The following is a 22430-nucleotide window of genomic DNA, read 5'->3' as shown; positions in this document are numbered from 1 at the left end:
TTATTTACTTGTATATCTTCTCTTGTGAAATGCCTGTTCAAATCTTTTTCCCATTTTAAAATCAGTTGCCTGATTTGTTTTAAAGATTGTTGTATATTCTAAAAACTAAAAATAGAGCTACCATATGATCTTGCAATCCACTCCTGGGCATATACCCGGAGAAAACCATAATATGAAAAGATAAATGCACCCCAGCATTCATTGCAACACTATTTGTAATAGCCAAGGCATTAGAAGCAAACTAAATGTCCATCAACAAATGAATGGATTAAGATGATTTGGTGGAATATGGAATATTACTCAACCATAAAAATAAAGTAATGCCATTAGCAGCATTTGAATGGACCTATGATAGTAAGTTGTCATACTATATGAAGTAAGCCAGGGAACAATAAATATATCACTTGTATGTGGAATCTAAAAAAAGAAAAAAGGTATAAATGAACTTATTTGCAAAACAGAAAGAGACTCACAGACATATAAAACATAAAGAGGATGGCAGGAGGGATAAATTAGGAGGTTGGGAATAGCTTACACACACTGCTATATATAAAACAGATAGCCAACAAGGATCTATTGAATGGCACAAGGCATGTGTACTCAGTCATGTCTGACTCTCTGTGACCCCATGGACTGTAGCCAGTCAGGCTCCTCTGTCCATGGAATTTTCCAGGCGAGAATACTGGAGTGGGTTGCCATTTCCTTCTCCAGGGAATCTTCTTGACCCAGGGATTGAACCTCCATCTCTTGAGCCTCCTGCATTGGCAGGCAGATTCTTTACCAGCTGAGCCACCGGAGAAGCCAGCACAAGGAACTATACTCAATATTTTCTAATAATCTATAAGGGAAGAGAATCTGAAGAATATATATATAACTGAATCACTGTGCTTGTACACCTGAAACTAACACTATTGTAAATCAACTATACTTCAACTTGAAAAAAAAAAACAACTTGTATATTCTAGATACAAGTCCTTTGTCAGGTATATGTAACACGAATATTTTCTCCTAATCTGTGTCCTGCCTTTTATTTTTTTAACACTCTATTTCAAAGTGTCAAACTTTTAAATTTTAATGAAGTACAGTAAGTTAATATTTTATGGGTCTGGAGAAATTTTTGTCAATTCTAAAAATCACAAAGACTTACTTCTATATTTTCTTCAGAAATGTCACATTTTTAACTTCTGTGTTTAAGTTTACAATACATTTTGAGTTAATTTTGTGTATAGTGTGAGATAAGAATTGAGGTTCAGTTTTTTTGGGTTTATTATGGATATTCAATTGTTTTAGCATCAAAAAATTTTAGTAAAAAAAATCTTAAAACTCAGCCAACTATGTTTGTCAGTGTAGGTCATACAGTCTTGAGTACTGAAGCTTTAGGAGTAAATGATATCAGGTAATTTTTTTTTTCAAAATACTCAGTTCTGTGTATTTAAATACACAGTAACTTTCAAAAATATTTTTATCAAGATTGCATTGAATCTCTGGCTCAATTTAAAAACAATTGACATCATAACAATATTAAGTTTTCCAATCCATGAACAAGGTATGACTTCCATTTACTTATGTCTAATTTCTTCCAGCAATGTTAGTATCTAGCAAACATTTTGCTAAATTTGATCCCTGAGCATTTAATATTTTTGAGGTTATTTAAAATGTTATCTTCAATATACAATGGATTAAAGACAATCTCTTTAACAAGTGGTGCTGGGAAATCTGGTCAACCACTTGTAAAAGAATGAAACTAGAACACTTTCTAACACCATATACAAAAATAAACTCAAAATGGATTAAAGATCTCAATGTAAGACCAGAAACTATAAAACTCCTAGAGGAGAACATAGGCAAAACACTCTCTGACATACATCACAGCAGGATCCTCTATGACCCACCTCCCAGAATATTGGAAATAAAAGCAAAAATAAACAAATGGGACCTAATTAAACTTAAAAGCTTCTGCACATCAAAGGAAACTATTAGCAAGGTGAAAAGACAGCCTTCAGAATGGGAGAAAATAATAGCAAATGAAGCAACCGACAAACAACTAATCTCAAAAATATACAAGCAACTCCTACAGCTCAACTCTAGGAAAATAAATGACCCAATCAAAAAATGGGCCAAAGATCTAAATAGACATTTCTCCAAAGAAGACATACAGATGGCTAACAAACACATGAAAAGATGCTCAACATCACTCATTATCAGAGAAATGCAAATCAAAACCACTATGAGATACCATTTCACACCAGTCAGAATGGCTGCGATCCAAAAGTCTACAAATAATAAATGCTGGAGAGGGTGTGGAGAAAAGGGAACCCTCTTACACTGTTGGTGGGAATGCAAACTAGTACAGCCACTATGGAGAACAGTGTGGAGATTCCTTAAAAAACTGGAAATAGAACTGCCTTATGATCCAGCAATCCCACTGCTGGGCATACACACTGAGGAAACCAGAAGGGAAAGAGACACGTGTACCCCAATGTTCATCGCAGCACTGTTTATAATAGCCAGGACATGGAAACAACCTAGATGTCCATCAGCAGATGAATGGATAAGAAAGCTGTGGTACATATACACAATGGAGTATTACTCAGCCATTAAAAAGAATACATTTGAATCAGTTCTAATGAGGTGGATGAAACTGGAGCCTATTACACAGAGTGAAGTAAGCCAGAAGGACAAACACCAATACAGTATACTAACGCATATATATGGAATTTAGAAAGATGGTAACGATAACCCTGTATACGAGACAGCAAAAGAGACACTGATGTATAGAACAGGCTTATGGACTCTGTGGGAGAGGGAGAGGGTGGGAAGATTTGGGAGAATGGCATTGAAACATGTGAAATGTCATGTATGAAACGAGATGCCAGTCCAGGTTCAATGCACAATGCTGGATGCTTGGGGCTGGTGCACTGGGACGACCCAGAGAGATGGTATGGGGAGGGAGGAGGGTGGAGGGTTCAGGATGGGGAACACATGTATAATTTTTTTTAAATTAAAATTGAATAAAAAAAAATAAAATGTTATCTTCACACACATAACTTTTTAAAGTATTAGGTTTATAGAAAAATTGAGACGGGTATGAAGAATTCCCACCTACCCCCACAGTTCAGTCAGTTCAGTCACTCAGTCATGTCCAACTCTTTGTACCCCCATGGACTGCAGTATGCCAGGCTTCCCTGTCTATCACCAACTCCTGGAGCTTTCTCAGACTCATGTCCATCAAGTCAATGATGTCATCCAACCATCTCGTCCTCTGTTGTCCCCTTCTCCTCCCACCTTCAAATCTTTCCCAAAATCAGGGTCCTTTTTATTAATACCTTACATTTATATACTATACTTGGTACAATCAATGAACCAATGGTAACATGGTATTATTAACAAAAATCCACAGTGTGTTCAGATTTCCTCAGTATCACCCAATGTCTGTTTGTATCTAAGGATACCATTCAGGACACCACAATACACTTACTTGTCAGGTCTCCTTTGCTGGGACAGCTTCTTAGCCTTCCCTTGTTTTTGATGACCTTAACAGTTGTGAGGGGTACTGGTCAAATATTTTGTAGGCTGTGCCTCTACTGGAATCTGTCTGATGCTTTTCTCACAATTAGACTAAGGTTATAGGTTTGAGGTAGGATGACAAGAGTTAAAGTAGTATTTTCATCACATCATATCAAGAGTGCACACTGACAAATCTTTTTTTCTGTTTTCTGTTTTTTTTTATTTTATACTTCATGACAGATCACTAGATACGGGATTTTTTGAGGAAATATTTTTAAAAACTAGGATTCCTGATGAACTTGACCAAATTGCTCCCAAAAACTTCCACCGATTTTCATATCCACCTGCAATGGATACATTGCAACTTGTTTCCATGAATCCTTACTAGAATTTCCTTTACATTTCCTCCAGCCTGTGGTGCCTACAGAGCTTTGGAATGCTATAATTGATGACTGATGGGTACATGTTAAGTAAATAGTATTAATTTGAGTTTCCACACTGTGTCTTTGACCTTTCCATTTTTTATTTAACACTACTCCCCCAACCCCACACACACCCTCTCCACACTCCAGCCTGACAGGCTGCTGTTGGTCTCTAAAGACACAATAGTCAGCTTTTACTTCTAACAGGTTCTCTGAATGGGATGGTATTCCATACCCATCTCTGCCTGTCAAAATTCTAGAGCACCTTAAGGTTCATCTCAAATGACAATCATCCTCAAGCCCATCTTCGCTCCCAAAGTAAATACAATCTCTATGTAAACACCTAATATATTTGTTTAGAGATATTTTGCTCCCATTTTCTCATTATAGAGCAGATATGTAATTGTATAGTGATATTTTCCTCAGTCTGAAAGTCAATAAGTAACAAATAATAAGCACATTTTTCTAACCAAGAAACCTAGGAAATACTTCATTTAATTTATTTCATCTCCCCAAAATAATACTGAAACTTTAAGACAATATTTTTCAAATATTTTAATAAATGATTTACCCTTATGAGAGATATGCTTTTTAGGCCATGGATGTTAAACTTTAGAATCTGCAGACCATACACAGACCTACCTCAATTTATTGCTCTTCATTTTTCAAAACAGATAATGCATTTTTTCTTGTTTTTTTGGTTTTTTTTTACAAATTGAAAGGTTTGTGACAACACTGCATCCAGAAAGTCTACCAGAACCATTTTTCCAATAGTATTTGCTCACTTCTTGTCTTTGTGTCATATTTGGATAATTCTTGCAATATTTCCAACTGTTTCCTTGTTATTATATTTACGGTGGTGTCTGTGATCAGTAATGTTTGATGTTACTACTGAAACTGTCTTAGGGCACCATGAACCACATCCATATAAGATGGCATACCTAATTGATGAATGTTGTATGTGTTCTAACTGCTTTACTTTCCGGCCACTCCCTGATCGCTATCCCTCTACAGGCCTCCTTTTTCCCTGAAATACAACAAGATTGTGTTGAATAAAAGCCACACCTACTTGTTATGTATTGTCTGTGGCTGCTTTTACTCTGCTATACTACAGTTGAGTAATTGTCACAGAAACCAGTTTGGCCAAGAGAATCCAAAATATTTACCATGTGGTCCTTTACAGAGAAGTTTGCTTATCCCTGGTATAAACTTTCAAGTATGTAATACTATAACTGTTTAGCTGCATATGATCCACAGTGAAGCCTTAGTGTTTTTAACTTCCTTAAAAATTAAAACTTTTAGTCTATGCCTGAGCAGGTCTTCAGACTGCAGTAAAACCTATCCTATCATTTTGTACTTTTCCTCTTTTAAAAGTATTGAACTCTGACTCTTGACACAGTGAAAACAAAATAGTATTGTCAAGCATTTTAATTGCTAGGGGAAAGTTTCTTTGCTATTTGATACAGACATAAATTTGGGGACACTGTATCTAGAAATAAAGAAATGAGTCATTTAAAGAAAACTGTATTTTATTAAATTTAATAATTATTTGAAGAGCTCAGATTTCTACTTACCAGTTAGTGAAATCATAGAAGTCTTTGATAAACCTGAGACAGAAGGTGTATATGCTGCTGTAGAACTTTTACTAGAAAAGAACATGATTTAGTTAAAAATACAAGAAAATGTATCTTTCAGCCTCAGCCACTGATCAGAAAATACCACTTGGTCTTTCCTAACTTTTCCTTAATGCTTTCCTCTACTTGTTATGAAACATGCTTACTACTTTTCTCATTTATTTTTTACATTCCACACCTCACAACAATTACTTTAAGTTAAAAGCATTTCCTTAAACTTCTGCTACATCAGAATAACAGTTTTTCTTTTGATACGCAGCCAAAACAGGTAATAGAGATAAAATTTTCCTAGGAATAATACATCTTTAGTTCTATTCTCTTTTGCCCATCTTGAGATCACCCTATTGGCTAGGAACTGTAAATAATTCTACCAATAATGTCCAAAAGCATAGCTGAAACACATCCAGATTAAGCTTTTTTTTTTTTCAATTTTTTAATAAAAATGTTTAAAAAAACAAAAGAAAAAACATTTTTTCCATAACATAGTCTTTTTCTTGATAAAGAGTTTTGAAGACATTTACGGTTCCTTAAAATTACTTTGCTTGCTGACTGATTTGCACCTGTTACATATTTACTATATGTATACTATATATAAGAGTCATGGTCATTTAATTTATACTGATTCTCCCCTAATCTTAACTGTTTATAATTTTGTCTACTGGGCCAAAAGGGAGACTAGATGTACAACCACAGTCAGGAGAACTCTGTTGTGACCATTTTACCACAGAAAGAGGCCAGCGGTTTCTTCATGGACAGAAACAACATGAACAGCAAATGGCTATCACATCTATTCAGTGAATGGGGCATGTCCACACCCATTTAGAAGCTGTGTGGCACGTGTGATAGAGCACCACTCTCCTCATAAAACGATATACAGATTCCATGATGTGTTACACAGGATCGGGGAAGCAGTCTTCCTAGAATTCCAGGATAACTGTTCTTATGCAAATTGGTAAGACTATTATTTTCCTTAACATCAAATTTTTATAGATGGTAACTTATTGTTCACCTATGAAAAACCTCAAAATTAATTCCAATTTTATATAATAATGTAAACATCTCACATAAAGATGTGTTAAAATAAAAATTAAGTCAGAATGTGAAGAGCTGACAGATCATACCTAGTAGTACATTTGTCTAAGTTGCCATATTTTGCATGAAAAGCTTGATTATTAAAAGACTGGCTTCGAATCAATTTAGATTTCTTGATTTCTTTACCTAGAGTAACAAGCAGAAGGCAAATGCAATTATTTAGTTCATCAGTTCATCCTCAGCTGCCCCAACCCCATTCCCTCTCCAGCTCCCACCACTGTGAGTACCACACTGAGCGGGTGGCTTCCCTGCCTTGGTTTGACCTGACTGGAGTATTTCTTACTTTACTGCCCATTAAGAAGCACCAAACAAAGTAAAAGAAAACTAGAGCTTTTCAAACAATATCTCATATCTCATAGAGTGACTTCCTTGTAATTATCATTTATAAAAGGAAAAAAGCAGACACAAAAACCAGTTTCTTACTTGTGGATGGGGTGGCAGAGGAGGATCCAGGAACAGAAATGGGGATGTTCTTGGGCAGACTTGTTGGTGTCTTAGAGTCTCTACCTAAAACAAACTCTGTTTTAAGTGTTACAAATTCCTCTGATTAATCTCCATACACACAAGACAACACAGAGACTATGAACCACTTTCTCTCACTAAGCAGCACTATTTCCCAAATCTTATTCTTTATATATTTAAATATTTCATTCTTAGTTACTCAGTGATCAATTTCACAATCTTATTGCTATTATCAAACTTCAAACTTTCCTTTGAAGGATCTGAACCTCTGTACTGATCCTCACCATTTATTTATTGGTGAGGATCTGTATCAGTTAGCATCCATTTATGAGAACAACTTTTGATAAACCAAAGAAAGTGATTTTCCACATAAAATTAAAACCTTAGCATAGGGAGGTTCAAGAGGGAGAGGACATATGTATACCTATAGCTGATTCATGTTGATATTTGGCAGAAACCAACAAAATTCTGTAAAGCAATTATCCTTCAATTAAAAAATAAACAAACAAGTACATATTTTAAAAATTTAAAAAAAAAACAACTCAGCATGGCCTTTCAGAATGCTGGGATATAACGTCAATTATGTACCTTGGTGGTGAGGATGTGGCAAAAGTACTTACGTTTCTTTTCAAAGGTTTTATCACTCATGGGCCTTCCATCATTTTGTTGCTTCTCTTTTTCTAATTGCTCCTATTAATAAAACAGCACCTTAGTATTAAAGGTAAGCATAAGTAGGTTTACTTTTTTAAGGTTTCTAAAATAACACTTATTTATTAAAAGTTAACATGTGCATAATAGGCAACCAAAAAAACACAAGAAGCAAAAAGCAAAGTCATTCACAGTCACAAGCAGTTTACCATTCGACGTGTCCTCCCAGGTCTCATTTGTGTATTTTCATAACTAAGCATCCATTTTTATGTAATTAAGATCATACAGTTATGCATCATGTTGTTTCACACATATGATTATTCACCATTTCAAAGTCCCAAAGCTATGAATATTTTAATAACCAAGAATACACTACATCAACCAACTCAATCTAGAAGGAAAAAAATGCAATCTTGCCTTTCTTGATGACAAAAATTTCAGAGAAGACAAAAGTGGCAACAGAACTCTAGATAAAGATACTGGCAGAGCTATGATTAAAATACTACATTCCCTTATGTCCAATTAAAAGTGAGACATAAAGCAACAGAGTACACAAAGTATAATGCTTCTAGGAGGATTCATTATCCAATCTAAACTATTAAAGTATAGCAAGGAGGTATGCTTCCGTTGAATTAATTATTTAACAAGCATAAGTAGATTTAGAAAACTATTCTAATTAGAAATTACTCTAAGCTTTAGAGATATAAAAATACAGTTCACAAAAATACCTAACAGAAGTAATTTTTTTTCAAAATTGGTATCTAAAGAAGTCACAGTTCTTTCAGATTTTTTTTACATCTACGGAATTGTGCCCTTGGAGGGCTGTCAAGATAAAACAATGAATTTGGTATCACTGTTGCAATGAGCCTTTCAGATGGTAGAGAATCTGCCTGCAATGCAGGAGACCCAGGTTTCATCCCTGGGTCGGGAAGACCCCCTGGAGAAGGGAACAGCAAACCACTCCAGTACTCTTGCCTAGAGAATTCCATGGACAGAGGCGCCTGGGGTTTATAGTCCATGGGGTCATAAAGAGTTGGACACGACTGTGTCACAAACACTTTCACTTCACTTTCATTCACTAATTCTCATCAGCAAAATATTGGTACTATTGGCCCTTTCCATTTCTAACTGATAAGTGAAAAAACAACACCCTTCTTTTAAAAGCCTGAGAGAAAAAAAAATTTTGTAGATATTATTTAAATTTTGATTGAAGTATAATACACATAGAGAAAGTACACAAACTGTAAGTATACAGCTCAGTAAATTTTCCCAAAATGAACACACCCATATAATCAGCTCCCAGACCAAGAAACAAAATGTTACGAAGCTCAAAGTCTTCTTTATCCCAACAGAATAACCAAGATAACTCATATCAGTTCTGAACAAACATGACATGACCAACATGTACAGAACACTACAGTCAACAATGGAGAGTACACATTCTTTTCAAGAACAAGTGTAAAATGAAAAGAGAAAACAGACAAAAAATTCCACATAGACTTGGACTGCATAAAAAACTATTAAATAAAAATTATAAAACTGAAAATAAAACATGCAAAGCTGAAAAATATTGCTAAGTGAGCTTAAGAAGTAGTGCCATTTGTTTTATCTTTTCCTCTACTATGTAATCATATTAATCACAATTATCTTGAAGTCCTCGTTGGGTAACTCTAATAGTAGGATCATCTGTGAATCTTTTTCTAGTCTCTGATTTTTGTCTTGGGTTTAGGTTATTAAGTCCTAAAGTTATAAGTTATATAAGTTATTAATAACCAAGTTATATAACTTATTAATAACTTATATAACTTATAATAAATTACAAGTCCTAAAATTTTTAGAGCCTGTTTACTCTTTGCAACGTCTACCACTGACTATACTGAGCTCTAATCTTTGTTTTAGACTGCTGAATAACACAATTGCTTTTCAGAGGATTTCCACTTAAGTTTTTAATCTCACAGCACAATTTTTTGTAGAGAAATAGACAATATAATAAAATAAATGGGAATATTATAACTGAAAAACACAGTACTGGAAACTTTAAAACCACTGGATGGTCTAATAGCCAAATGGAGAAGGCAGGAAAAGAATTGGTGACATTGAAGATGGATCAACAGAGATTATTCACTCTGAGAAGCAGAGTTTAAGGAGGAAAAAAGAGAAAGAATAAAGCCTTACAGACCTGTGGGATGATATCAAAAGATCTAACACGTGTATAATTATTGACCCAGAAATATAAGAGTGAGCAACAGGGGACAGAAGATATATTTAAACAACGGGTCAAACCTTCCCAAATTGGGGAAATGATACATGTTTACAGATTCATGAAGCTCAACAAATCCAAAACAGGATAAATATGAAGCAAATCATGCCTAAAAATATCAAAATCAAACTGCTAAAAAACAAAAAAATACCTTGGAAGTAGTCAGAGACAAACAACATTATACAAAGAACAATAATTCAAATGAGAGCAGATATTTTATCAGATACTAGAGAGACCAGAACAAAGACAGAAATAACTCTTTTAAGTACAGTATGAAAAAAGGCTTGCAAACTTAGTATTCAATAAAAATATCCCTCAAAGAGGAAGGCAAAAATAAGATAAATTTTGATAAAATTTATCAAAAATTTTAGATAAAGGAAAACTAAAATAATCTGTCTAAAAATACTTGCACTCCATTCTTCAGGCTGAAGGGGAAAAAAAACGAGAGGGAAACTTGGGTCTAAGCAATGGATGATGGTTCTATAATGACCTACAAGACCTTCTAGAACTAACACCAAAAAAAGATGTTCTTTTCATCATAGGGGACTGGAATGCAAAGTAGGAAGTCAAGCGATACCTGGAGTAACAAGCAAGTTTGGCTTTGGAGTACAAAATGAAACAGGGCAAAGGCTAACAGAGCTTTGCCAAGAAAACGCACTGGTCATAGCAAACACACTCTTCCAACAACACAGGAGAAGACTCTACACATGGACATGCCCAGATGGTCAATACTGAAATTAGATTGATTATACTCATTAGCGCTGAAGATGGAGAAGTTCTATGCAGTCAGCAAAAATAAGACCAGGAGATGACTGTGGCTCAGATTATGAAATCCTTATTGCAAAATTCAGAGATTATTCACTCTGAGAAACAGGGAAAACCACTAGACCATTCAGGTATGACCTAAATCAAACCAAATCCCTTACAATTATACAGTGGAAGTGACAAATAAATTCAAGGGATTAGATCTGATGGGCAAAGTGCCTGAAGAATTATGGACGGAGGGTTGTAACATTGTACAGGAGGCAGTGATCAAGACCATCCTCAAGAAAAACAAAAGCAAAAAGGCAAAATGGTTGTCTGAGGAGACCTTACAAATAGCTGAGAAAAGAAGAGAAGCAAAAGGCAAAGGAGAAAAGGAAAGATATCCTCATTTGAATGTAGAGTTCCAAAGAACAGCAAGGAGAGATAAGAAAGCTTTCCTCAAGATGACAAAGAAAGATAAGAAAGCTTTCCTCAGGTAGAATGTCTGATTAAATCTAAAAACCAACTTCTAGAACAAATAAGAAAACAGCATGTCTGCAAAATACAAGGCTAATATACAAAAATCAACAGTATTCTTTTTTTTTTTTTTTTTTTTACTTTACAATATTGTATTGGTTTTGCCATACATCAACATGCATCTGCCATGGGTGTACACGTGTTCCCCATCCTGAACCCCCCTCCCACCTCCCTCCCCAATCAACAGTATTCTTAAGCTCCAGCAACAAAAAACTAGAAAGCAAAATTTAAACTTACAATTCCATCCACAATGCCAAGAAACATAATATACTAGAAATAAATCTAACAAAAGACTTCCTTGAACTCTATACTTGAGACTACCAAAACTACTGAGAAGAAAAGTAAAGACTAAATAAACCAATCATGAGAAGACTCATAAAGTTTAGATGGCAATTTTCCAAATTGATCTACAGATCAATGATAATTAACACAATCCTAACTAAAATTTCAGGCTTTTTAGAAATTGACAAACTGATTCTAAACTTTGTATCAAAATGCAGAAGGCCTCAACTGGCCAAAGCAACTTAAAATAATAAGTTTGAGAACTGACCCTACCTGAGTTTAAGAATTACTACACAGTGTTCAAGGCAGTTTAGAATGCCCAGAAAGACAAACATAAAAATCAGTGGAATGAAATAGTGAGTCCCTAAGCAGAGACACACACACACATATACACACCTATGAACAACTGATTAAAAAAAAAAAAAGGTGCTAAAGCAATTCAATGGGGAAAAGACAGTTTACCACAAATGGTGCTAGAATAACTGCTTAGTCAGAAAAAATAAACAAAAGTAACTTGAAATGATTCATAGACCTAAATGTAAAACCTAAAACTAAAATTCCTAGAAAAAAACAGGAAAAAGTCTTTATAATTTGGGGATAGACTAAGGGCTTCCTCTGGTGACTCAAAAGGTAAAAGCGTCTGCCTGCAATGCAGGAGACCTGGGTTCAATCCCTGGGTTGAAAAGATCCCCTGGAGAAGGAAATGGCAACCCACTCCAGTATTCTTGCCTGGAGAATCCCATGGATGGAGGAGCCTGATAGACTACAGTCCATGAGGTCGCAAAGAGTTGGACATGACTGAATGACTTCACTTTCACTTTCAAAGGATTCTTGGGTACAAAAAAAGCATGAACTATGCTAAGAGAAAACACGGATATAAGTTGCACTTGATCAATATTAAAAATATCTCAGTCGTATCCAACTCTTTGCAACCCCATGGACTGTAGCCTGTCAGGCTCCTCCGTCCATGGGATTTTCCAGGCAAGAGTGCTGGAGTGGATTGCTATTTCCTTCTCCAGGGGATCTTCCCGACCCAGGAAACGAACCCAGGTCTCCCGCATTGCAGGCAGACACTTTACCGTCTGAGCCACCAGGGAAACCCCTTCAAAAGATACCATTAAGTAAATGAAAAAAGAAGCACAGACTCTAAGAAAATATTCATAAAATGTGTATCTGACAAAGGAATTGTATTCAGAGTTTATGAAGAACTCTTACAACTTGATAATAAAAAGAGAAACAACCCACTTTAAAATCTAAAAATAGACTTCATCAACTAAGATTTAAGGATGGCCAATACACAAAGGCAAAGATGCTCAGCCTCATTAGGCATCAGGGATATACAATCTGAAATTGCAATGAAATACCATTACACCCTCACTCTAACAAGCATTACAGAGGATATGAGGTAACTGAAGTTCTCCACCACAGTCAGTGGGGGTGTAAAATGGTGCAGTTACTTTGCAAAACAGTCTCTGTTTTTAAGTTAAGCATACTTTAACATATGATCCGTGCATTCAACTCCTAGGTTATTTTCCCAAAGAAATCCAAGTATACATCCACTCAGAGACTTCTTCACTGATATTCCCAAGCTAGAAGTAACCCAAATGTCCATTAAGGAAGGGATATAGCACATGGTAAGTGACTTTCCAGGTGGCGCTAGTGGTAAGGAACCTGCCTGCCAATGCAGGAGATGTAAGAGATGCGGGTTTGATCCCTGGGTCGGAAGATCACCTGGAGAAGGGAAAGGCAATCCACTTCAGTATTCTTGCCTGGAGAATCCCATGGACAGAAGAGCCTGGTGGGCTATAGATGGGGTCACCAAGAGTTGGACACAACTGAAGCGACTTAGCATGCATGCAAAAACATGGTGGTATATCCATAGTCTGGCTACTATTTAGAAATAAAAAGGAGTGATCTCTTGATATACACAACAACGTAGAAGAATCTCAAAAGAATTATGCTGATGGAGAGAAGCATGACCCACAAAGTACTAATAAATGATTCAGTTCATTAGTTGTAGATCACAAAGGGGCACAACAAAATTTTTGAGCGAACAGCAATGTTTGGTATTTTATATGCTGGATTCATGGATATGTCCATGTCAAAATTCACCAAATTGTACACATTAAGCATTTGCAGTTAATCATAAGTCAATATACTTCAAGAAGGTATTTTTTAAAAGGCTTTCAAATGTAGTTTTTCTTCCAGTTCATGAAAGAACATATTTCAAAAGATTAGGACTCTTCTTTAGTTATTTATAGAGAAAGTAAAAGTAGTGTGATACTGAAATAATTTACTAAGTTTAATAACAGCACAGTTAATACTGGTCAGAAAGAAGTAGGTGTGTATGCATGTGAACACATACCATTTCCAAAAGAAGTAGTTCTTCTCTTTCTTTCTCTTGATCCAACAAATCTTTCTCATAAAACTTTTTCTGAAACTAAGTTTAAAGTTTAAAATGAAATTGTGAAACAGTAATGATGAGTCTCTGCCAATTTTTAAAGATTCCTTTCCACACAAGGTAAAGGGAGTATACTTACAGCATCCATGGACATTTCCATTCTGTCCAACTCTAACACGGTCTGCAAAGAAAATGTTTTAAAATAATTCAACAGCAATTAAATCGACTACTCATTTCTCAAAAAGATTCCTTTTCTAGACAGAGGTTCAAAGAAGAGATTTCTCCACTATGTGAAAGGCTAAATTAAAAAACCTTTAAAGTTCTTCTTAACTCTGTGCTGACTTTTAATCAGCCACTATACATTAATACCAGGATTTCCCTGGTGGGTCAGATGGTAAAGCGTCTGCCTACAATGTGGGAGACCCGGCTTGAATCCCTGGGTGGGGAAGATCCCCTGGAGAAGGAAATGGCAACCCACTCCACTACTCTTGCCTGGAAAATCCCATGGGTGGAGGAACCTGGTAGGCTACAGTCCATGGGGCTACAGTCGGACACAACTGAGCTACTTCACTTCACATATTAATACCAGGATCAATTTAAACTTTAAAAGTTTTTAACCTTAAGAAAAGCAGGTCTACAGGATTCTTTTAAATACTAAATACATGCAATTTAACTATTTTCTAATAACTCCCTGTGCCACTCTTTCCTGAATGTTCAGAAATATAATTTTTGAAATTAAAAAAATCTTTTGGCTAAATACATATGAAGCTGGCTACCATTTGGTTTAATATTCTTGGTTCCTTTCCACAGAAACTTTTGATCCTTATGACATTCTAATGAATAGAAAATACTTTGCTCTGAAAGCATTCTCTTAATTTATGTCTTTCAGAATACACTGTCTGAAATAAATTATTTCAATCAAACACTGGCCCATCTAATCCAGGGTTCTATCTCTGACAGAAGACAGTACTTCTTTATAGGAATAACTCTGATGGTCAAGATATAAGTACATTTATTCATATGCCCAAAGCTATCGATTGCAAACATAGTATTTATTTGGTTTTATTTTTATGCTGAAATTTATGAAAATGTTGCAATTCACACCATGAAATATCCCTTTTAAATGAAATGATTTTTCATCTTAAAAAAACTGACCAGACTAAGCTATTTCATTTTTATTGCAAGGCTTTGAATAGCTTCCTGAGGGGTTCCCACACCAATACGTCAGTCTGATAAACATTATAGTACAGAATTTTTAGGAGACAGAATGACTTCCTCATGTGCAATGTTCTTAAAATAACTGTAGTCCTGAATAATCCATTCAGTAATCTATTTAATTATAGCATTTTGCCCCAATTTAATGGGATCAGCTTGAGTTATCTCTTCAGTTTATAAATACTCTCAAAAAAGTAACTGGAACTTGCCTGGTGGGTAGGGGTTAAGAATCCCCCTCTGGATGCACGGGACACAAGTTCAGTCTCCGGTCAGGAAACTAAGATCCCACATGCTGCTGGGCGACTAAGCCCACACACCACAGGGGAGATCTTACACGGGCAACTAAGACCCGATGCAGCCAAATTAACTAATTATTTTAAAAAGTAACTGTCTCACGTTTACTATTTTGAAAGTTAACACCATTGCCTATACTTCTGTAATTAAATGGTAAAGACAGAAATATCTGGTAAAAACAAATGTATGTATATCTATGTTTTTAGATTTAGATGTATGTCCAGATTCTGAGTATCTCTGATTATTTCAGTTAATGAAAGGAGAATTTACATTTCAGTAAAATAAAATTATACTAATTAATACTAAGTTATCAAATCACTTTTTAAAAAAGCTTCTTATGCAACATCGCAAGGGTCTCTAGAAAAAAGAAAAGAAAATAAAAGGGTTCTCCTTCCCCCACCCCCCATCACTGACACCAAGTTGCTGATAACATTAATAAATTCATTTCTCTCACTACAAATGAAGGCTCAAAAACTATGTATCCTGAATTCCACATTCAGATTCATAGAAATAACAACTTGACTTAATCTCATAAAAACATTAGGTAAATGTTTGGCAAAAAAGGTTTTAAAGATTGTAAAGTATTTTCAAGTTTGACTTCACTAACCCAAATGTTTACTGTTTCAGTGTTAAACACTGACAAACAATCCATATAAGATCACAGGCTTAAAAAAACCTAACAAAAAAGCCATAAAACACAATGTTACATAGTTGAAAAGGGGCAGTTCAGTTCAGTTGCTCAGTTGTGTCTGACTCTTTGTGACCCCATGAATAGCAGCACGCCAGGCCTCCCTGCCTATCACCAACTCCCAGAGTTCACCCAGACTCACGTCCATCGAGTCAGTGATACCATCCAGCCATCTCATCCCCTGTCGTCCCCTTCTCCTCCTGCCCCCAATCCCTCCCAGCATCAGGGTCTTTTCCAATGAGTCAACTCTTTGCATGAGGTGGTCAAAGTATCGGAGTTTCAGCTTTAGCATCAGTCCTTCCAAAGAACACCCAGAACTGATCTCCTTTAGAATGGACTGGTTGGATCTCCTTGCAGTCCAAGGGACTCTCAAGAGTCTTCTCCTACACCACAGTTCAAAAACATAAATTCTTCGGCGCTCAGCTTTCTTCACAGTCCAACTCTCACATCCATACATGACCACAGGAAAAACCATAGCCTTGACTAGACAGACCTTTGTTGGCAAAGTAATGTCTCTGCTTTTGAATATGCTATCTAGGTTGGACATAACTTTCCTTCCAAGGAGTAAGCGTCTTTAAATTTCATGGCTGCAGTCACCATCTGCAGTGATTTTGGAGCCCAAAAAAATAAAGTCTGACACTGTTTCCCCATCTATTTCCCATGAAGTGAAAAGGGGTAAGGGGTCTCCATTCCAGCCCTGAAGCTGCCACTTACTAATAAGATCTTAAGCTGATACCTAACATTTCTAGGTCCAGAGCTTCTGCAAAGTCAAACAGGTCACTGAAGGCCCTTCTAATCCTTCCATGGCTAAGTTCCTAGCTAGCTGGCTACGCCAGGTCTCAGCTGTGGGATGTGGGTAGTTCCCTGACAGGAAATGAACCCAGGCCCCCTGCATTGGGAGCGTGGATTCTTGGCCACTGGACCACCAGGGAAGTCCCAGGGCTAAGTTTCTATCAAAGGTGACTTTACCAACAAAGTCTTACCAATTATAATCACTTATAAATAGTCTGTGAGTGAAACATTCATTATTAGCTGAAAAGTATTTACAGAGTACCTAAAATGCAAGCTCTCTCTCATAGAGCTTATATTACCAATAATGAAAGCTTAATGTTTCAGCGCCCCCTGTGCTTAGTCACTCAGTCGTGTCCGACTCTTTCTGACCCCATGGACTACAGCCCACAAGGCTCCTCTGTCCATGGGGATTCTTCAGGCAAGAATATTGGAATGGGTTGACATGCCCTTCTCTAGGGGATCTTCCCAAGCTGGAGATCGAACCCAGGTCTCCCATAGTGCAGGTAGATTCTTTACCAGCTGAGCCACCAGGTAAATGCTTTCTAGAAGGAACTTCCCTCTTCAGTTAGAGCACACATCCACCAAATCCTTACTACTCTAGCAATGATTTAAATATTTTAACATACTACTGGTAGCCCATCAAGTTAAAATAGTGAAGCTATGATTCAGTTCAGTTCAGTTCAGTTGCTCAGTAGTGTCCGACTCTCTGTGACCCCATAAATCGCAGCAGGCCAGGCCTCCCCGTCCATCACCAACTCCTGGAATTCACTCAAACTCACGTCCATCGAGTCAGTGATGCCATCCAGCCATCTCATCCTCTGTCATCCCCTTCTCCTCCTGCCCCCAATCCCTCCCAGCATCAGAGTCTTTTCCAGTGAGTCAACTCTTCCCATGAGGTGGCCAAAGTACTGGATGCTTTAGCATCATTCCTTCCAAAGAAATCCCAGGGCTGATCTTCAGAATGGACTGGTTGGATCTCCTTGCAGTCCAAGGGACTCTCAAGAGTCTTCTCCAACACCACAGTTCAAAAGCATCAATTCTTCGGTGCTCAGCTTTCTTCACAGTCCAACTCTTGCATCCATACACGACCACTGGAAAAACCATAGCCTTGACTAGAAGGACCTTTGTTGGCAAAGTAATGTCTCTGCTTTTTAATATGCTATCTAGGTTGGTCACAGCTTTCCTTCCAAGGAGTAAGCCCATCTTAACCCAAGAAAGACAAATGCCATGGCAAGAGGGATACTTACTCTTCTTACAATAGCCAGAACATCTTTATCTTTTTCTTGACAGAGGAGTTTTCTCACACACATTTCCAACTGCTGAAGTAGATGCTTATCTGCAGGAATCTTCAGAGTAGATTTCACTTTGGGCAACAAGTAGCAAAGTTTCATTCTATAATAAATTAAAAAGCATTAACCTGTGAGTGAGTTTAATAACCTGGAATAATAGTCACAAGAATTTGAAAGAAAATTCAAGCTTTAGCTAGCTTGAGAGTTTATTATGCAGTAAATACCTATGGAGGGCACATGAGTCAAGCATTCATTACTTTGGGTGCTGAGACATTGCAGTGCATAAAATCAACACAATTCTCTGCTTCCTCACAGAGCTTTCATTCTAGTCCACAGGTAGGGAGAGAGGATAAACAAATGAATAAGCATTAGTCGCTCAGTCGTGGCTGACTCTCTGCGACCCCACGGACTGTAGCCCGTCAGGCTCCTCTGCCCGTGGGATTCTCCAGGCAAGAATTCTGGAGTGGGCTGTCATTTCCTTCTCTAACAAATGAGTAAAATGTCCATCAAACAGCGTAAGTGCTGCAGAAAACAATAAAGCAAGGAAAGAAGGTGAAGGAGTACCAGAGGAGGGGGGTTACAAGTTTCAAACATGTGGTCAGAGAGGGTTTCTGTGAAGCTTTCACTGAAAAAATGACATTTAAGCAAAGACAAAGTAAACTGGGGACTAACCCATGTGAATATCTAGAGAAGACTGTTATAGTAAGAGCGAATGCCCTATGAGGGGAGCTTGCCTTAGGAGTTGCCCCAAATTAACAAATTGGCCCAAGCTGGCTAGAGTGGTGAGAACAGAGCAAAAACAAATTTAGCTAGAGGCCTCAGTATGGAAATAGGAGGTCAGATCATCCAGGGCCTTGCAACTACAGATTGGAAACTGGTTTTATTTTGAGAGCAATGAGAAGCCATGGAGGGTTCTGCACATACAAGCAATAAATGCTGGAGAGGGTGTGGAGAAAAGGGAACTCTCTTACACTGTTGGTGGGAATGCAAACTAGTACAGCCACTATGGAGAACAGTGTGGAGATTCCTTAAAAAACTGGAAATAGAACTGCCTTATGATCCAGCAATCCCACTGCTGGGCATATGCACTGAGGAAACCAGAAGGGAAAGAGACACGTGTATCCCAATGTTCATCGCAGCACTGTTTATAATAGCCAGGACATGGAAGCAACCTAGATGTCCATCAGCAGATGAATGGATAAGAAAGCTATGGTACATATACACAATGGAGTATTACTCAGCCATTAAAAAGAATACATTTGAATCAGTTCTAATGAGGTGGATGAAACTGGAGCCTATTATACAGAGTGAAGTAAGCCAGAAAGAAAAACACCAATACAGTATACTAACGCATATATATGGAATTTAGAAAGATGGTAACAATAACCCTGTGTACGAGACAGCAAAAGAGACACTGATGTACAGAACAGCCTTATGGACTCTGTGGGAGAGGGAGAGGGTGGGAAGATTTGGGAGAATGGCATTGAAACATGTATAATATCATGTATGAAACGAGTCGCCAGTCCAGGTTCGATGCACGATACTGGATGCTTGGGGCTGGTGCACTGGGACGACCCAGAGGGATGGTATGGGGAGGGAGGAGGGAGGAGGGTTCAGGATGGGGAACACATGTATACCTGTGGTGGATTCATTTCGATATTTGGCAAAACCAATACAATATTGTAAAGTTTAAAAATAAAATAAAACTAAAAATAAATAAATAAAGGAGCTTGTAATGAAAAAAAAAAAAAGATTCAACTTAACATTTGGGAAGTATCATCTGGTTACTGTGTTGAGATTAGACTGTAGGTGGACAAGGACAGAAGGGATAGGATAGGGGAGGCTCTTTCAGTAATCCAGGCCAGAATCCAGTAATTCAGTAATCCAGTAAGATGATGGTGGCACCACCATCACTCTGGTTCTTGAACCAGAGAAGCAGCAGTGAGGCGGTGGGAAGTGGCTGGCATCTGAATATTTTATACAAGCAGGAGGATGTGCTGAGGGCCTGGAGGTGGAATGACAAAAAGGAGGTCAAGGCTCTGACCTGAGCAAGTGGCAAGACAAAATGGTTATTTACTGAGATGGAGAAGATGGCAGAAAGAGCAAGTGTGGATGAGGAAGGTGGGGCTTAACTGGATAGATTAACTCTGAGGAGCCTGTTAGGTAGTTGATGGAAATGCAGTGGGCAGTTGCCTTGATGAACCTTCTGTCCAGGGTGGATGCCCATGCTGGAGATGTGCTGTCAGGAATCTTCAGAGCATAGATGCTATGTCAACCAGGAGCCCGGAGAATTACCCAGGCAGCAAGTGCAGTTTGAGAAGGAGAGATAAGAGGAGAGTTTCTATGGCACCCCCATGGTCCAGATGGGCTGATAAGGAACCAACAAGCAAACTGAAGAATTCCAGAGAGGTAAGAGGAAATCCAGGAGAGTTAAAAAAACAAACAAAAAACCAACCTACCAACGGAACAAACAAACAACCTTCTAGGAAAAGGTGGTGCAGGAAATGTTCTATTTACTAAGCTAAAATTCTATTGCTTTGTCAGGGCTGTTGTCTAATTTGTGGCTGCTGTATTCATTCATTCATTTGTCTCAGCACTCTCCAGATACTATTTTTTTATTTCTATGCCAAAGCTTGAGACAACTAAGTCCCACTCCTGGAGTTCTCAGGATGCTTTCTCAGCTGAGCTTCAGTACAGGATTCCTCATATACAAGAAAATTTGCTATTTAACCAAAAAGGCAAAAGATGTTTCTTCCCCAGAATTTTCACCTCTGTACATAGCAATAATAGTCTCACACTTATTCAGGACTCACCACAGATACTGCTAAGCATGGTGGTGATGCTTTTTCTAGTTAAGAGGTCCCAATTACCCCAAAGAGAATTGTTTTCATTTCTGGCAGCTGAAGAGAAAGCTCCTCTGAATACCAATAGTCTTTTTCTAGCCTTGATACTGTCCAGACTCGATGAATTTAAATTTTCAACATTCACTTAAGGAAAAGCAGAAACAATCAGCAGTCCATGCACACTTCATTCTTTATAACCCAAGGCACATCTAGAAAACCTACATTCAACAGAAGCTACCCAAGCCTTAGCAATTATTTAACTCGATGAGAATCCTGGGCCCAGGAGATTAGGAAGATTTTGAAATTAAGGGCCACACTTTTCAGGTAAGCTAAACTCTGCATGTACACTATCTCAGGTATTTATTCCTCAGAACACCCCCATGAATTAAGTACCAAGGAAACTGATGCACAGAGAGGTTCTGTAATTTGCCTGGACGCGCAGCTGGTATAGAGGTCAGGAAGTGTAGCTCCAGCTGCTCTCCTTCTAACCTGCATGATCCTGCCTCTCTCGCCTGTGGCGGCCTCCATTCTATCCGGCCATCTCTACAGAGCTGGGCGAAGGCTTTGGCATCCAAGAGTACATGATGTAGCTGGACCCATTTTTTTTGGCTGGCAGCTGCCCAGGCAGGAGAGTCAAAACCAAGACACAGATGATCTCTTACTCAACAAAACCACCAAGACTCACAGAGCAATACTCATCTTCATTTGGTTTTTGAATTGACAGGTTGCTTTCTCTTAGAGTCAATGCTATGCTGCTAGTCACACTGACTTGAGTAGAGATGATTTCATTCCCTTTCAAATAATTTTTGGGAACTGTCTGATAAGGGATAATTCATCACGTTGGAATCTGCTTTTCTAGAATCACAACTTCAATTTGCAAAAGGTTTACAATGTGGTTGAATCCATTAACTATTTACCAAGAGATAAATTCTAAAGAACTGCCATCAGGGTCTTTCAATCTACTTAAAATCACTTTAATTTAAATCTCAAGTCAAGGAAACCTTAGCTCTTGTTTATACAGCACAGGAAAGATGCTGCTGCTACTGCTGCTGCTAAGTCGCTTCAGTCGTGGCCGACTCTGTGCGACCCCATAGACAGTAGCCCACCAGGCTCCCCTGCCCCTGGGATTCTCCAGGCAAGAACACTGGAGTGGATTGCCATTTCCTTCTCCAATGCATGAAGGTGGAAAGTGAAAGTGAAGTCCCTCAGTCGTGTCCGACTGTAGCGACCCCATGGACTGCAGCCTACCAGGCTCCTCCATCCATGGGATTTTCCAGGCAAGATGCACAAAATACTAAAGCCAATGCTATTATGTTTTCT

General features: G+C 37.7%; 1 protein-coding gene across 9 annotated transcripts in view; it reads right to left on the bottom strand.

The window, feature by feature from the left end:
- The window catches only part of PPP4R4 (protein phosphatase 4 regulatory subunit 4), a 104162-nt gene that overhangs the window by 5196 nt on the left and 76536 nt on the right, over nucleotides 1-22430 (bottom strand). For 4 of the 9 annotated variants that reach the window (XM_027520777.1, XM_027520781.1, XM_027520783.1 and 1 more), the window contains 7 exons: nucleotides 18226-18370; nucleotides 14129-14170; nucleotides 13954-14028; nucleotides 7738-7807; nucleotides 7079-7174; nucleotides 6685-6781; nucleotides 5504-5574 (listed from right to left, as the gene is read on the bottom strand). In XM_027520777.1, the coding sequence (XP_027376578.1) occupies nucleotides 5504-5574; nucleotides 6685-6781; nucleotides 7079-7174; nucleotides 7738-7807; nucleotides 13954-14028; nucleotides 14129-14170; nucleotides 18226-18370 (596 nt within the window). The remainder of the gene's footprint in view (nucleotides 1-5503; nucleotides 5575-6684; nucleotides 6782-7078; nucleotides 7175-7737; nucleotides 7808-13953; nucleotides 14029-14128; nucleotides 14171-18225; nucleotides 18371-22430) is intronic. The other 5 variants (XM_027520778.1, XM_027520782.1, XM_027520785.1 and 2 more) reach the window with 3 other exon arrangements.

Source organism: Bos indicus x Bos taurus, chromosome 21 (genome assembly GCF_003369695.1).
Source record: "Bos indicus x Bos taurus breed Angus x Brahman F1 hybrid chromosome 21, Bos_hybrid_MaternalHap_v2.0, whole genome shotgun sequence".
Lineage (NCBI taxonomy): Eukaryota > Metazoa > Chordata > Mammalia > Artiodactyla > Bovidae > Bos > Bos indicus x Bos taurus.
This window is presented reverse-complemented; position numbering and strand designations above follow the sequence as displayed.